The sequence below is a fragment of the Stegodyphus dumicola genome, chromosome 10 (genome assembly GCF_044657685.1).
Source record: "Stegodyphus dumicola isolate Sdum_Otavi_A_Nest chromosome 10, ASM4465768v1".
NCBI classification, from domain to species: Eukaryota; Metazoa; Arthropoda; class Arachnida; order Araneae; family Eresidae; genus Stegodyphus; species Stegodyphus dumicola.
Window position 1 is genome coordinate 141160576 of NC_140777.1, and position 17695 is coordinate 141178270.

The window sequence follows — 17695 nt, forward strand, 5'->3', positions numbered from 1 at the left end:
AAAGTGAAATGCGACCATTCTCTTTCTTTTATGGGCATGTAACTCTATCCAACTATATATTTACATTAGAAAAGTAAATGGTACCCGCCATCAAACAGATATTCTAGAACAGCGGTTCTCAACTTTTTGACTAACGCATACCATCTAAACAAAAATTGAAAACCTTTAGTACCACCACCACGCTTGAACAAAGCTCACATCGCATAAATTTATGAATGTTAGAGAGAAAACTGAATCAGGATGTTTGGTTTTAATTTTTGAATTTAATAGTTCAAAATACTTTGCTTCTTTGCGTACCACCTATTTTTCTCTTGCGTACCACCAGTTGTGAACCCCTGTGTTCTTAGGGACAAAAAGGTTGGGGCTGTATATAAGACAGCAAAAATGCTTTCAGCTTGTAAGGAAGAAATCTATACAAATTTTCACTTATTATAGCATTACAGTGGGAAGCACTTCGACAGAGAACCCGGTAAATGTAAACATCACCAACTTTAGCGATAATAGTTCAAACCGGTAACCCAGCGAATTTATCCTATTCGCTTGTTCGAAGTTTGCAGATTTATATTATTCTTCTCTTATTTATTATTATTTTTTTTCTGAATATTTTAACAACGAATAGATAGAAATATTTTCGTAGATAGATGTCGGTTCTCGGTCCGGGATGAAAGGAAGAAAATACGGCGGGAGGGGTGAATGTTAATTTGTAACACGGCTGTTGACGTAGTGTTCTTAATTATTAACAGCTCTAAGAACCATGAGGTTTACAAACTCTAAAATAATTTGTTTCCGTAGGCCGCAAAAATTTGCATGTGCATTTTAAATAATTAAGTAATGCTTTTATTTTTATTATTGGGGCTGATCTTTGGAATATGGTAACTGGTAGTTTGACGACATTTTGGAGGCGATAAAGGTTACTTACTACCTAGGACTTTAGTAATAATGTGAGAAGTACTCAGTTCCGATTACGCATTATTTTGTGTGAGGGAAATGAGAGATCATGAGATATGTCATGTGACATTAATGAACGAATTACAGTTCTTTAATCGGAAAAGGGGGGGGGGAATTTGGAAAACTGTAGTACTATATTATTTTGTATTAAGCTTCATTGTGTGTTGTGTGAAATAGTGGAAGTGTGCGTGCCACGTAATAAAGATTCTGAAGATTAAGGAAGTTTGTATTTTTAATCATCTGAGGATATTATTTTTATGCATTTTCTAAATGTAAGGAGTAAATAAATTTATATGGTATTATTGGAAAATTGTTATTAGCACTGATTTAGTTTAAAGTAATTAGGATTGTAATCTAATTTTTATTAATTTAATGTATGTGCTTATTTATATTTTAAGTAGTGTTTTTTAGTTTAATTATATTTTAATTTAATGATCGTGATTTTGTGAGTTATATGTTTGTAGTATTTTGGAATACGTTTGAGTAGAATACGTTGAGTACTTTCATGCATTTTCGTGAAATTTTTCTAATTTATGAGATAAAAGCAGTGTACATGGATATAGTGAAGAGTGTGCGCAATGCCATTTTTGTGCAATTCTGGGATTTTTTTTAAGTAAAATTAAGTCGACGTGTATATGGTTTAGTGATATTTTAATTAAATGATAGTTATTTTGTGAATTTTATGTTTGTAGGAATTTGGTATACGTTTCAGTTGAAGCAAACGTGCATGGAAGTAATTTAAATATTTGACACTAAGTATTTGTAACCATTTGTAATGTTTGCGGTATGAATTCGTTGGTGACGTTTATAATATAATAGATAATTTAGAGGTAAAAGTTTTTGGATATTTTATTTATTTTATACGTGGAAATGTTCATCCTTAGAAAGGGTATATACTTTTTCGCGATCAGGTAATTTCATATATGTGCTTTTTACCGAGTTTAAAGATTCACAGAATTTTTTTGCATTTTCGTGCAAATTTTTGTAATTTATGAGAAAATAGCAGTGTAGATGGATAAAGTTAAGAGTGTGTGCAATGCCATTTTTGTGCAATTCTGGGATGTTTTTTTAAGTAAAAATAAGTCGACGTGTAAATGGTTTATGTGTATGTGCTATTCTGAAAAACGCGCAAGGAGTTTGTGAATGTGCACTTTTTCCCAATTTTGCAGTTAATATTTGTCATGATTAAGCAGTTTTGTTACATAAAATTTCTAACATAAGTGTAATTCGGCTAGTAGATGGTTGGAAAAAGTGTTCAGTAAATAAAAAGAAAAGAAACATGTCTTTACTTCGTGAAGACAAAATGGCGGCGAAAAAAAAATAGAGGGTTGCTGTAGCAGAGTTGGTCGCCAAATTTTCGTGAAAAAATCGCCAAGTTACCATAATCCAAAGATCAACCATTATTGGTTACTGTCATCTAAAATTATGAGAATAAATCAATTTTTATGGCGTAAAATTTTAACAAGATATTTTTAATGCTTTTCTAACAATAACCTTTCAGAGGATGGCAGGTGTGACATAAATAGATGATTAAATTGAAATAAAAAAATATTATTGATTATCTAAGATGACAGAATAGTTTGATGCATCACCATGGTCATCAAAATTAGCAAGCCACTGCTGGTGTAAGGAATATATTGTTTTCTGTGTTAACTGGAATTTAGGGCAAATTTTCGTTTATCACGTTTAACCGGTTAATTTCAGTACATTAATACTAATTTATATTTTTAAATGAATTCTTATTTCCGTTATAAATGCTTATATATTGTCTAATGCTTAATATATTCTTTTCTGTGCTAACTTGAATTTAATACAAATTTATTTTCCTATATTACGTTTAATCGGTTAGTTTTAGATCTACATGCTTATTATCTGTGAATTTTTACTACCATATGCTTAATATATTGTTTTGTCGTCTAACTTGAATTTACATGCACTAAAAATCACGGCTAATCTTTGGAATATGGTAACAGGTAGTTTGGCAACATTTTAGTAGGCGATTAAGGTTACTACCTAGGACTTTGGGAATAATGTGAGAAGTACTCAGTTCCGATTACGCATTATTTTGTGTGAGGAAAATGAGAGATCATGAGATATGTCATGTGACATTAATGAACGAATTACAGTTCTTTAATCGGAAAAAGGGGGAAATCTGGAAAAATATCTGCAGTACTTTTTGTATTTAGCTTTTGTATTTGTGCATTTTACATTTAGCTTCACTCTGTGTTGTCTGAAATAGTGTTGGTTAATTTTTGGATCCCATGGCCCTATCTAAAGTGAATTCGAAATGGGTATTTAGTGGGATTGAAAGGGGTAGTAATAAGTGTTTTTTTAAGGTTGTGCGAGATAGAAGTAAAGATTGCTTATTAAGTTTTATTAAGCAGTATATTCTACCTGGTACAATAATAATATCTGATTGCTGGAAGTCATATGTCTGTTTGCAGGATGAAGGTTTTCAACATCTTGCTGTGAACCATAAGTATGATTTTAAACATCCTGAAACAGGCGCACATACGAATACAATAGAGGGCATGTGGAGTGCTATAAAAAGCGCCATTCCGAAGCATTATGATAAAGAGAATTTTGTTTTTTTATTTAGCGGAGGAAATAAGAAAAGTTTATCCGCCACGTAATCAAGATTCTGAAGAAGATTAGGTAAGTTAGTATTTTTAATTATTTGAGGATATTATTTCTATGCATTGTTCTAAATGTAAGGAGTAAATAAATTAATATGGTATTATTGAAAAATTGTTATTAGCAATGATTTAGTTTAAAGTAATTAGGATTGTAAGCTAATTTTTATTAATTTAATGTATGTGCTTATTTATATTTTAAGTAGTGCTTTTAATTTAATTATATTTTAATTAAATGATAGTTATTTTGTGAATTATATGTTTGTAGCAATTTGGTATACGTTTCAGTGGAAGTAAACGTGCATGGAAATAATTTAAATATTTGACACTAAGTATTCGCAACCATTTTTAATGTTTGCATTATAAATTCGTTGGTGACGTTTATAATAGATAATTTAGAGGTAAAAGTTTTCAGATATTTTATTTATATTACACGTGGAAATGTTCATCCTTGGAAAGGGTATATACTTTTTTGGGATCAGGTAATTTCATATATGTGCTTTTTACCGAGTTTAAAGATTCACAAAATTTTTATGCATTTTCGTGAAATTTTTTTAATTTATGAGAAAATAGAAGTGTAGATGGATAAAGTCAAGAGTGTACGCAATGCCATTTTTGTGCAATTCTGGGATGTTTTTTTAAATAAAAATAAGTCGACGTGTACATGGTTACTGTGTATGTGTGATTCTGAAAAACGCGGCAAGGAGTTAGCGATTCTGCACTTTTTCCCAATTTTGCAATTAATATTTGTCATGATTAAGCAGTTTTGTTACATAAAATTTCTAGCATAAGTGTAATTCGGCTAGCAGATTGTTGGAAAAAGTGTTGAGTAAATAAAAAGAAAAGAAACATGTCTTTACTTCATGAAGACAAAATGGCGGTGAAAAAAAAAATAAAGGTTTGCTGTAGCTGAGTTTGTTGCCAATTAATCGCCAAGTTACCATAATCCAAAGATTAACCAAAATCACTTTCACGGTTCGGCTGATCGTCGATGAACCACAAGCTTGGCGAGTAAAAATGCAATGGCGCCAACGGGTTCTCTGCGGATGAAAATCCTTACAGTGCAGCAAATTAAGCCATTAAAATACATCTCATGAAATTTTACAGAGTTTGCTATCAGTTTTATATAATAGCATAACAGGGTGGACCTACTGTCTGAGTTATACAAATAAACATGAATATAATGGACAAAAGCCAAATGGATTAATTAAGTCACAAAACAAAATAAAAACAAAGAATTAATATAAAAAAGTATTACCTGCTGTAAAAGAGTTATTACACTAGGGCGATCAGTAGGTTCAGGAAATTTTACATCAAAGTCGACATTCAACACCACCTAACAAAGCAAAAAAGATTTGAGTTATTCACACACGCACATTAAAATTAATTTTTCATAATGTCTTAGACATTCAACATTTCAGATGCGGCTGCTCGCAAATAATTACATAAATATACCTTTGTTTACTTTTTAATATGCGGGGTCACTAGCAGAAAACAGAATATTGCATTTATAAAAAATACCTGATTATAAATACATTTTACATGCATCAATGGGAAAATTACAATTGTAACTCGAGTCCATCCTGCAGAAGCCAATGCCCTTAAATTCTCACAGCTACAATACGGTAACCCTAAATATGTTACAAAATTGGGTATTGTTTGAGTAATCTAATATTAGTTAAAAGTATTTTAAGACTCACCATTGGAACTACATCATCGTCATGTGTAGGAGAATTATTACCGGTATCAGAAGATTCTTTTTCTTGTTGCTGCACACGACGCTTTTTCTTATGGGCTGCCATTTTGACGTTAATTCGTTCAAGATTACACAAGGACCATACGCCGGAAGTGATAGACAGACAAAAAAAAAAAAAATTCTCAGAGCACGGTATATTGAAGCATTTTTGCCTTGTGAGCGAAAAAAAGTCCCAGAGTTATGTTGTCGAAAAAAATATAAAACATTTTTTTTAATGCGTGCGTTAGCCAAAATATAAAACATAAGAGAAAAAAAAGAGTGGTAGATGTGAATTAAAATAAGCATTATATGTATATATTTAAAACATTTAAAAATTAATTTACTTTTTATTTAAATAGAAGCTGAGAAATTCCAAATTAAGCCCCCAGTAGCCCATCATTCGTTTTTAATTTTGATTTTATTTTTATTCCTTGATTATCATATATGATTTGCTGTTTACATGACACTGTTTTATAGTCAAAAGGGTAAATAAAGAGAAAATATCGTAGCTGTATGTGATCGAAAAAAGAGACAGAGAGAGATAAAATGAGGCTGCTAAGGAAATATTATAGAAAAGCAAAAGTATTCCTAGTATTTTACAAAAAACGGAAAGGTGTCATTTCCGAATAGGTTCATTCTGAATCATTTCGGAAATGACTCAAAGGCTCATTGTGTCATTTCCGAAAAATAAAAATGAATGATATGTTTATGGTATGTATAAAATACGTCGGAAAATAAATCAATAGCATTTAAAGATGGACTTAAAATAGGCGTATAATTAAGTGTAATAATGGAAAATAAAAAAATTAATAAAAATTATCTCGCTGTATGAAGTGAGTTGAGTTGTATTTATATAATGCGCGCGGCTATGTGAATGTTGAAATTGTATACTAGCATGTACTACTGGTTTTACGTTTTTTAACGCTTTTAGTTTAATTGAATACTTTGTACCGAAATGTTAGAGTTGTCGAGAACTCCAGTAAAAGATATGTGAGTGCTTGGGTTTGTTATTTTTCCTATACATTTAGATAAAAATATATGCGAACTTTTGTTCTTTCCCCCTTTTGCTTGTAATTAATAGTTAAATTACATTTCATCAAATGTAACTTAATTTTTTTTTTAATTTACAAATTAATTCAACAGAAATCTTGTCTTACCTTACATATATTATATTCAATTTTTGGGAACCGAATATTAAATATATTAACTTCACTAATTCCGTTTGTTGGATTTAGTAGGCATTTGCTTATTTTCGCATATTAAATATTGCTATATATTTCTCCTAGTATCCATTGCACAAGGCATTTGGCTACTTTTGGCGGCTTTATGATGAGCAGTAAACGCGACATATACGATGAGTAGTTGAACGGGTCATTTTGGTGTTGGCGACAGTTTTCCAGTTTTTAAAGATCCTGAGCAAATCGTTATTCTATACTGTAATAGTTTAATTATAGGTTTTTTTTTTAAATTTACAGATTAATTCAAAACAGGTCATATGTTTATTTACTAACATTTAGTTTCTGGGTCCTGGATTTGGGGAAAGTGCAGAATCACCCACTGCTTGACGTGTTTTTAAGAATTGCTCAGATTCGTTATCCATGTACACATTATTTTCACTTAAAAAGTCAAAGAAAATTGACAAAAATCCAATTCTTCTTACTCTTAAAAAGAAAAAAAAAAGCGCCAAACAAATAAGTGGTCGATTCTGCACTTTACCCGTGGATTTTATACTTATTACTACTAACTTCACTAATTCTGTTTGATGAATTTAATCGGCATTTACTTAGTTTCGCATATGAAGTCATATTTGTATTAGTTTTTAAGGGTTTTCATCCGCAGAGAACCCGTTGGCGCTTCGGGAGCGAACCCGTTGGCGCCGTTCCATTTTTACTCGCCAAGCTCGCGTTTCATCGACGCTTGAGGCGAGCCGTAAATGTGATACTTTGTAAACGTGATTTTTAGTGCATGTAAATTCTAGTTAGCAGACTAAACAATATATTAAGCATATGGTAGTAAAAATTCACAGATAATAAGCATGTAGATGTAAAACTAACAGGTTAAACGTGATATACGGAAATAAATTGGTATTAAATTTAAACAAATTAATTATTAAATTATTAACTTTTGTTATGAATTTTGCTGATTATGATACTTCTCATTTTAACCTATGCCATTTGACATAAAATCAACCTGCTACTTACTAAACCGCTAGCCTGACCAAGTATGTGACATTATGAGACATAAAAAAAAAGTTACATAAAGTTAGTAAAATGTAAATGTCACTTCTTTCAAATATGCCCAACTATTATAAGTGTAAAATATTTAATGCTACTTGATCAATTACTTAAAGTTTATTTCATTTTCAAACTTATTAATAATTATGTTAATTCATGTTTAGTAATAATACATACTACTTATGGATCTATTTTATTTTTAGGATGGTATTACAAATGTGAAATGCAGGCATCGCTAATATTTTTAATTGAATTTATTCAGTTCGCGTTTACTCATAGGTCCTGAATTTTTTTTCATTAATGGTCCTTAATTTCTGTGTGCAGAAATGTGTATGAACTCTGATTAACAGTTTTCAGTATTTTTTTTTTTTTTTTTTTTAAGTTACTTGCATGCAGGTTAAAGCAATTTACATTGAAACAAATACCCATCCTTTTCATAATTTATTTCACAATACTAATAACCTTCAACAGTAATCAAATTTTCTTCAGTAGCATTGTTAATAAAACTTGAACATTACACATTTCATTACTTTTCAAGAGTCATTTGAACTATATTCCTTACACCAGCAGTGGTTTGCTAATTTTGATGACCATGGGAATACATCAAACTATTCTGTCACAGATAATCAGTAATAAATAGTATTTATTATTAAAATTTAATAATCTATTTATGTCACACCTGCCATCCTCTGAAAGGTTATTGTAAGAAAAGCATTAACAATATATTGTTACAATTTTATGCCATAAAAATTGATTTATTATCATAGTTTTAGGTGACAATAAACAATAATAAAAATAAAAGCATTGCTTAATTATTTAAAACGCACATTTTTGCGGAGTACGAAAACGAATTATTTGAGCGTTTCGAACCTCATGGTTCTGCGTGCGTACAGCTGTTAATAATTAAGAACACAACGTGAACAGCCGTGTTACAAATTAGCATTCACCCCTCCCGCTTTATTTTCTTCCTTTCATCCCGAACCGAGAACCGGAATCTACGAAAATATTTCTATCTATTCGTTGTTAAAAAATTAAGAAAAAAAGTAATAAATAAAAGAAGAATAATAGAAATCTGCAAATGCGAAGAACCACAGTGATAACGAAACAAAATGGTTGCAACAAGCGAATAGGTTGAATCCGCTGGGTTACCAGATTTTAACTATTATCGCCAAATTTGGCAATGTTTACATTCACCGGGTTCTCTCCGGAAGTGCTTCCGTTTTTAAAGATCCTGAACAAATTTTTTAATCAATTAAATGGAAAATTCATCGAATTCTAGTCATTGGAAGTTTGGACTATTTTATGTGTGGTTTCCCCCTTTTTCTACTGTTAAAAAACGTGATTTAAAATTGCTGTGACAATACTTATATATTGATTTATGGTTTTTGTTTAAAATGGATGTCTACAAAGCTTTATTTTCTAGGGATAGTGATTATATACAAATACTTTCACAACAGACTCCTCGACAGAGTGGGGTAAAGTCATCATTTTTGAAAAAGTGCATTAGTTCTAGAAGTAACAAAAAAGGTTTGTTTAATAATTTATAAACTATTATGAATACTTTTGTATATTAACACTTCACTTTCTTGTTAAAGTGGCCACTGCTAAGCCTTTGATGATATTTGAAGCTTGCATTTTCAAACTGGGCAATGAAGTTTGCCAGTTTTAGTGACTTAGTGTTGTGTCTGCCTCAACAAAAAAAATACCATATAAAGTTTTTAAAGTAGTTAAATTTTGTAGTTTTATCTTTCTTCAGCTGCTGTTATTCAAAATGAGAATAACTATGTTGTATGGTGTAATGTATATTTTAGGTTAAGTTTTACTAATTTTTGCTGGTGTTCTAAAAAAAAATGTCAAACTTTCAAGCATTTGGAATTTTATGGAAAAAACTCAGATAAGCTGCACTTGCCGTAATTTTTTCCGCCATCTTGAATCGCAAAAAATCGCCATATCCTCGGGAGGAATTTTTTGATGCCAAAAGGGAAATAGCAACAAAAGGTGCTTTCCAAAAATTCCTTCTTGAGCCCAATATTGGGAGGAAAAGCTTTGCTGGGCAAAAATTGGGTAAGGCAAAGTGTAGCGTTTGCATTGAGTGTGTTTGCGTGTGTATGGCAAAGCCTCGAGGGCTATCTGCCTAAAGGGAGGGATGCCTTTGTGGAGGACTTTTCTAAGGGAAACTGATTCGTATACGTGTTACACATGAGGAAAACCACGAAAACGCCCATGCAGCGAGCCTGTTTGTGGAATTCAAACCTCGGACCGAATTACTAGTGTTCAGCGACTTTACCGTTCGGTCGCTTGTTGGCCGTGTGTTTGCGTTGAGATGGTAAAATATACACATAGAACAAATTGTAAACGATTACTTTTTTTTGTGTCTAAGTAAATCTAAATACTTTTTTCATTTTAGTATTTTAGGTAAAAGTGTAGTTTAGGGTATCCCTTGGCGAAACTTTGCGATTTTTGGCGGTACATGGATACCAATTTTGTGCAGTTCTTTGACTCGTTATTTTGGCTTGCGAAGCGGTGATTTTTGCGCCAAAAATCGCCGCTACACAAAGCCAAAATAACAAGACAATTGCACAAACTCAGTATCCATGTACACATTGACTTATTTTCATTTAAAAAAAATCCCCGAATTGCACAAAAATGGCATTGTGCACTCTTTTAACTTTATCCATGCACACGTAAACATATTTTCACTTAAAAAAAATTCCCAGAATTGCACAAACTTGCATTGTGCACTCCCTTTACTTTGTCCATGTACACATCGATATATTTTCACTTAAAAAGTCAAATGAGCACCAAATTCTACAATATAGGCAAACAAAAAATACATAATCTCAATAAAATACATTTTAAACCAAACAATGAAATAACATAAAAAAGCAAAAACATGTTATACATTTAAGCACTACCAAAAGCAAATATTCACTTACCATGATTTTTGAGTTCGCTTCGTATACCCAGAGCCACGTAAAAATCAAAATATCAATCATACTATCAATCATCAATTTCACGCTGCTCTGCGGGGGGAGGGAAACGACACGGCACGCAATGAATTGGAAGTTGATCTGTCAGCACTATCCTTATCTTCAGGGCAGATGTTTTGGATTTTCATCCGCAGAGAACCCGTTGGCGCTTCGGGAAAGAACCCTTTGGCGCCGTTGCAGTTTTACTCGCCAAGCTCGCGGCTTATCGAGGATGAGCCGAGCCGTAAGCGTGATATTTTGTAAACGTGGTTTTTAGTGATGTAAATTCAAGTTAGCACAGAAAACAACGTATTAAACATAACGGGAAGTAAAAATTCATTTAAAAAATAACAATTAGTTTTCTTATACTTACGTTTACAATATACTTATATGTGTTTTCTCTAATTCATATAGAATACTAATATTTCTATTACAAATGTCTTTTTTCCACTATTAAGTACTTTGCCTGTTGATTGATGTATTTCGGTAAGAGCCATGCCCATGTAATAAATTAATGAATGCATGACCTTTAATATATCCATTTTACATAGTTTTTAAGTTTTTTTTTTTTTTTTTTTTTTCAAGTTACTTGCATACAGCTTAAAGCATTTTACGTTGAAACAAATACCTATCCTTTTTCATAATATATTTCACAATACAAATAACCTTCAACAGTAATCAAATTTTCTTCAGTAGCATTTTTAATAAAACTAGAACTTTATACATTTTAAAATTATTATAGGGGTTGGAAACCTCATGGTTCTATGTGCTTACAGTTGTTAATAATTAAGAACATAACGTGAACAGCCATGTTACAAATTAGCATTCACCCCTCCCGCCATAATTTCTTCCTTTGATCCCGAACTGACGACCCGAGAACCGGCATCTTTCGACGAAAACTTCTTTAATTATGCGAAAATATTTCTATCTATTCGTTGTTAAAAAATTCAGAAAAAATAATAATAAATAAGAGAAAAATAATATAAATCTCCAAACGCGAACAACGACAACCTTCGCATAAGTGAACAAGATGAATTAGCTAGGTTACCAGGCTTGAACTATTATCGCCAAAGTTGGCGATGTTTACATTTACCGGGTTCTCTGCGGAAGTGCTTCCGATGTTTTTATTTTATTTGGCTTATAATTCCTTACTAAATGTAATATTTCATCTCGATGTACTGCGTCTTTGATATGATTTAAATCAAGTTATATAATTCACTTCCGATAGTGAAGAAAGTGACACAGAGGTTATTGAAAACGAAAAAATTTCGGAAGTTAGTCTGTATTCTCGACACAGCAATTATAGGGCTGGAACAGCGGAACTTTGTAACTAAACAAGAAATTATGTCTGTTTAATAGAATTAAAGAGAAAGTATTATCACATGAAACGAAGTAACTTAAATAACTTACATTGAAAGAAATGTTTAATAAAGTAAACAAATAATATTAAGCTTTTTCTTTTTGTAAATTTTGATACCCTTTAGATCATAATTGTTCTTTATTTCATAAATTACGGTTTCATATTTTTAATTTTATAATTTCTGCATGCCATCCTTCCAGATTTAAACTGATGATCTATAATCTGGAAAAATCGATAATCCGGAATCGCCGAAGTCCCGACGAGTCCGGATTAACGACTTTTGACTGTATATCACATAGTTAAAGATGAATGTTTAAAAAATAAAATATGCATAATATTGCATCCTCGAAATGTATTCCAGCCTGTTCAATCATTCAGTCAGGTTTATATTTTCCATTCAGGATTCTTTTATGCATATAATTTCAATTAATAAGGTTAAAAGGGTTATTTGTATTCTTTTTTTCGTGTTTAAGTGCAAAAATAGTTTTCATGTAGGTAACCAAAGAAATATGATCCTGAATTTCATAACTGCAGAAAAACAAGATTTATAACAGGCGCTTCTATGGCTTTTCACGATTGTTATGCAATTGTTTAAATTTCAGAAAGAGACCAATCAAATAGAACAGGATAAGGTTATTTGAATTTGTCTGTATTTATTACATGAAAAGTTAAATACTTAAATATTACTTTTGTGCAATTTGAACGTTGTCTATAACAGTGTGAACTGGCGGCCCCCGAAGCAATTTGATGGGGTTGACGAATCTATTTCAGTTATGCATTTGTTGAAAATACAATGATGCAAAAATTTCTATGGTTTACTTATTTGAACTTTCAGTTTATTTTACATTCATTGCTATTAAACATGAACATGAGTAACACACCAGAAAAATCTATAAATATAAATCAGTACTTTTTTGTTTTGCCAGCGCCGGTGATAGTCACCATGGTGACAATAAAGGCAAAAGTCACCATGGTGACTTTATTGCTTGCGCCGGCAAAACTACTACAGTCAAAAGTCGTTAATCCGGACTCATCGGGACTTCGGCGATTCTGGATTATCGATTTTTCCGGATTATAGATCATCAGTTTAAATCTCGTAAGATGGCATGCAGAAATTCTAAAATTAAAAATATGAAACCGTAATATATGAAATAAAGAGCAATTATGATCTAAAGGGTATCAAAATTTACAAAAAAAAAAAAAAAAAAAAAAGCTTGATATTTATTTGTTTACTTTATTAAACATTTCTTTCAATGTAAGTTGTTTAAGTTGCTTCGTTTTATGTGATAATCTCGTAAGATGACATGTTTAATCTCGTAAGATGGCATGCAGAAATTCTAAAATTAAAAATATGAAACTGTAATATATGAAATAGAGAGCAATTATGATCTAAAGGGTATCAAAATTTACAAAAAAAAAAAAAAAAGCTTGATATTTATTTGTTTACTTTATTAAACATTTCTTTCAATGTAAGTTGTTTAAGTTGCTTCATTTTATGTGATAATACTTTCTCTTTAATTCTATAAACAGACATAATTTCTTGTTAAGTTACAAAGTTCCGCTGTTCAAGTCCCGTAATTGCTGTGCCAAGAATACCGACTAACTTGTCAATCGAAATTTTTTTTGCTTTCACTAACCTCTCTGTCACCTTCTTCATGTCTTTATCCATTTTTTGCAGCAATTCCACTTTTTGTTTGATGGACATCGAAACATACTTTTGTTTTGTAGATCCTTTGAGAGCTCCAGCATCGAAAATTCTATTTGACATAATCGAAAGTTCAAGTTTACTTTTATAAAATTGCTCTTACAGTCTGCAAAAAATAATAAGCAGGATCCAATTTGAAGATTAAGGAACAACACAATCATCAACATTAACTGAAATAGATAATTAGATAATTTTTTCTTATACCGTCCGTTATACATAAAACGCGCACGCGCATATGTGCAATCGTAAAGGTCTTACGCGCACGTGTAAGCGCCTATGCGCATGCGCAGAAAGTTTTTAGCTTTGAGGTCCGGATTATAGATCATTCTGGATCACGGGTGTCCGAATTAATGACTTTTGACTGTACTATTAATAGTACAACTGGTGCCAAACGGAACATCTTTGCTGATAACCTTTTACGCTTCATTTTCAAACAAGTTGTCACCATTTCTTATCAGATTGATTCTCTCTTTTAATACTAGCATACAATTACATAGAATTTTTATAGGATGAAATCACACCCCTCACCCGAAGGCGAAAATATAGAAAAGGCAAAGTTAGGGGTTAAATTCATCAATTCTAATGAGAATGCACTAAAGAAGTAAAGCACTGCAGTTTTACGTAATTTCTGAGTAAGCTATTCGTACAAATTGAAATAATTCTTGCATTTAAACTTGTATTCCAAAAGTAAGATTTAACTTGAAATTAATGTAAATAATTACTGAGAGAATTAGATTTTTGTAGCGTAGTTTATGTGGGATTAGATCACTTGGGGTCACGTGATACGAACCGGCGACTCAGGATGTTGAACCATGAAAGTGTAGTAAATTCTTAAAATTAATATCTTTTTACAAATTTATTGTCTTTATTTATTGGCTTTTTACAAAATTTTAAATGCTATTAAAATGTTTATGCCTTCAAAATAAAAAATTCTTAGAACTAACATTTGGCAAAATTTTTTATGCTCATACTGTATGTTGTCGCCAATAAAGTCTGCACCAGCGAAACGGAAAAGTACCTATAAATCTTATTCAACAATTTGAAGATACAAATTTAATTAACTTTTATTCTTTTTTTTTTTTTTTTTTTTTTGTGAAAAAATAAAGAAATGCTCATGTTTTGGCTAATGGTTTAGATTTTTTACCGATATACCCAACTTTTAATCCACAAAATCCTCTGCTGTTAAAAATCTGTTTTTATGATATAAGGTGTCTTTCAGCTGCTGAAGGGTACAATTGTTGCATGCTGGTAGTTCGTCTCGGAGTCAAGCCATTGCTGATAGACTTCCTTCTCCTTAAGCAAATAGCCCGGGAGTGCTTTTGATATTCTAAATAATTCTAATCGTATTTATATATAGACATAATTAGAAAAAAGGCATTTGGTTCGATTAAACAAATGACTTCCATAAATTAAATAAATATATATATATATATATATATATTCGTATTAGAAGTATAATTTATTTAGAAATTAATTCCTGTTTGTTATGGCCAGACTCTCATATATTTAAGTATTAAGTAGATAACTTAAAAAGTTTTCATTCTAATTAGAAATTATTTGGAAATACATATCTAGAAAAAGAGCATATTTTATTCTATAAAATAAAATCATTTTATTCTGATTAGAAGTGTGATTAATTTATGTATTATAATTAAAAATTTTATATGCAAAATACACATGGGATAAGGTGAGCCATAAGTACGGAAAAGGAGCATATTTTGTAATTTTCTTGTATAAAAGTAAAATTATCTTATTCTAATTACAAGTGTAATTAATTTATTTAGAAAATAATTAAACAGCGAATTCAAACTGCTGACAAAGTCATGTGATTGTATGCACAAAGATTCATCTGCAAAGTCGCGCCATCCAACGCAAAGTATCAACCATATAGAGAGAAAATATCCCTTTCCTTTTCCCTATCTTACTTAACATCTGGGCTAGCAACCTAGACACTCTTCAAACTGTTTGGCGCCTATCGCCTAAGTTGGTGAACACGATTTCCAGAACCTCACGAATTGCCGGTTATGTATTGTTAAGAAGGAAAACTTATACACAACAGGAGTGGCTCCATTCCAACGTAGAGAGAAACAGCTGCGCATGTGCAAAATATCTGTCGCCAAAGCTTGAAGCCGATCGTCGACGTAAAATGAATATCGTTTAAAATTTCATTAAAGTTGAAAAGAAAAGAAAATATTTTTTCACACAAGTAAGTTAATTAATAGATTAGTTTTTTTAGCCCCCCCCCCCCCGAAAAAAAACTATGAAAATCCATGTTATCAAATCAAATTATTGCGAAAATTTTAAGAAGAAACGTTTGTCAAAGACTGTTTCTTAACACGTGTTTCTCAGTTTCCTGTACACATCGCAGAAAGGGAAATTCTCATTGTCAAATTCCTTGACGAATTTTCCCTCCACTTTCTAGCGGCATAATAGCATTACGTCTATGGAACCTTTCCTTCTTTATGTAGACGTTCTTTGGTTAGAATAGCCTCCATGTATTCTATTTTAACCTCTGTGTATGGTACACACAGGATTTGGAGACATTGTGACAGGGTTGCCATGCTACCTGGAAAATCGGAAAAAGTCAGGGAATTCGGAAATTAACCAAAAAATTCAGGGGAAACTCGGGGAATTTAAATATTTTAGTCAAAATCAGGAAAAGTCAGGGAATTTCATGCAGCGATCCCCCCTTTCCCATTAAAGTGAGTTTTACGCCCATGCTGAAAGCAATCACTTTATTACGGATATCTTGGATATCTCCCACCAAGGATCTGGAAGTTTCAACATCATTAGATAATGTAATTTTGTGACTTAGTATTTGGAGAACGTTGGGTTCATCATCGAGATGTCTCATGTGAGGATTTTCTGAGTTTGGAGGTGAATTCTCCATGTTTGTGTTATTATTAGTTAAATTTGTGTTTGTTGTGTCATATTGATTGATCATGTGAGGCAAAAAGGTTGGGAAAAAGGCCAAACTATTGGCTGTACTTGAAGGTACCCTTATCAGCACGGTGAATAAAGAGAATCAGAAGAAAGAATAAAATATGACTTGTTTTATTCAGCGAAAAAGGATGCAGCAGTGGAAGTAAGGTGACGCTTCTGCGAGGCGAAAGCAAAAGAAGAAACAACACAAGCCCGTAAGGCGACGTCGATGAACTGGGTTCAGCCGTGGGGTGGTAGCAACGCCAAGGACATGGCGAGCGAAGCGATAAGACGTCTAGCTCGAATGCTGTCCCAGCTCGGAATTGGCAAATTTTGTTTTATATACTTGCCAGGAGGTCTTTCTATCATACGTGGATAGTTCTGTGAGAGACGAGCAGGTATGGGTAAAAATTTAAAACTATTAAATTGCTCCTTGCCTTCGCTATGAATTTCTTTAAAATATTAACTTCTTTGGCAACTGCAGAATACCTGTCATCAATTAGTTGTTTGATTTGTTGTTGAACAGCAGAAACTCTGCCTTCTATTTGTTCCTTGACAGAAGAAGCTTTTTCATCAATTTGTCCAACTTTATTTTCAACCGTGTCTATTCTGCCTTCCATAGCCTCAAATTTGTTTGCTATTATGGAGGTAATTTCTCTTTTCATCTCTACTTGACTAGCTTTATCTTTTCTTTAACGGATTCATGACCCGCTTTTATCTCTTCTTTGCCTACTTTCATTTCTACTTTAACAGCTTTCATCTCTTCTGTAACGGAATCTTAGCCAGCTTCCATCTCTTTGACGAAGTTGACGGCCCCTTCTATCTTTTCTTGGAATGCAGCAAAGGCAGTCACGAGCTGTCTTAATTATTCTTCCATCGCTCTTGTCACTGGCATTCAATCCCATTTCTGACACCAAAAAGTGTATCGTGCATGCGAGCTCGTAATAGATTGTTAATGCACAAGTCTGATAAAAGGTTAATAAAATTTATTTTTATCACAAGAAATATAACATTACACTGGAATTTTCCTGAGATATTCGTAGAAGTGTTCACTTTATCAGGGCGTAATAATCAGTAGAATGCATATGTGCTAAATAGAACGCAATTCAGTGCATTTAAAGAGAAAGCTAATTCAATCTCACCGTGAACTAGCAGCAAAAACAAGCTAGCTAAACAAACTCAGCTGAGA

General features: G+C 32.0%; 2 protein-coding genes across 4 annotated transcripts in view; one reads left to right on the forward strand and one right to left on the reverse strand.

Annotated features, from left to right (window-relative positions):
• Nucleotides 1-5438, reverse strand: part of LOC118204705 (protein BCCIP homolog) — a 57210-nt gene extending 51772 nt beyond the window's left edge. The window contains exons 1-2 of the mRNA XM_085825613.1: nt 5282-5438; nt 4840-4917 (exon numbers count right to left, since the gene is read on the reverse strand). Of these exons, the coding sequence (XP_085681739.1) occupies nt 4840-4917; nt 5282-5383 (180 nt within the window). The 5' untranslated portion in view covers nt 5384-5438. The remainder of the gene's footprint in view (nt 1-4839; nt 4918-5281) is intronic.
• Nucleotides 5439-6167: 729 nt separating this feature from the next.
• The window catches only part of LOC146995117 (nuclear pore complex protein Nup107-like), a 142016-nt gene continuing 130488 nt past the window's right edge, over nt 6168-17695 (forward strand). The window contains exons 1-2 of one of the 3 annotated variants that reach the window (XM_085825614.1): nt 6168-6306; nt 8974-9077. In XM_085825614.1, coding sequence (XP_085681740.1) covers nt 6272-6306; nt 8974-9077 — 139 coding nt within the window. In that variant the 5' untranslated portion in view covers nt 6168-6271. Of the gene's footprint in view, nt 6307-7268; nt 7401-8973; nt 9078-17695 lie in introns of those variants that run through there. The other 2 variants (XM_085825615.1, XM_085825616.1) reach the window with 2 other exon arrangements.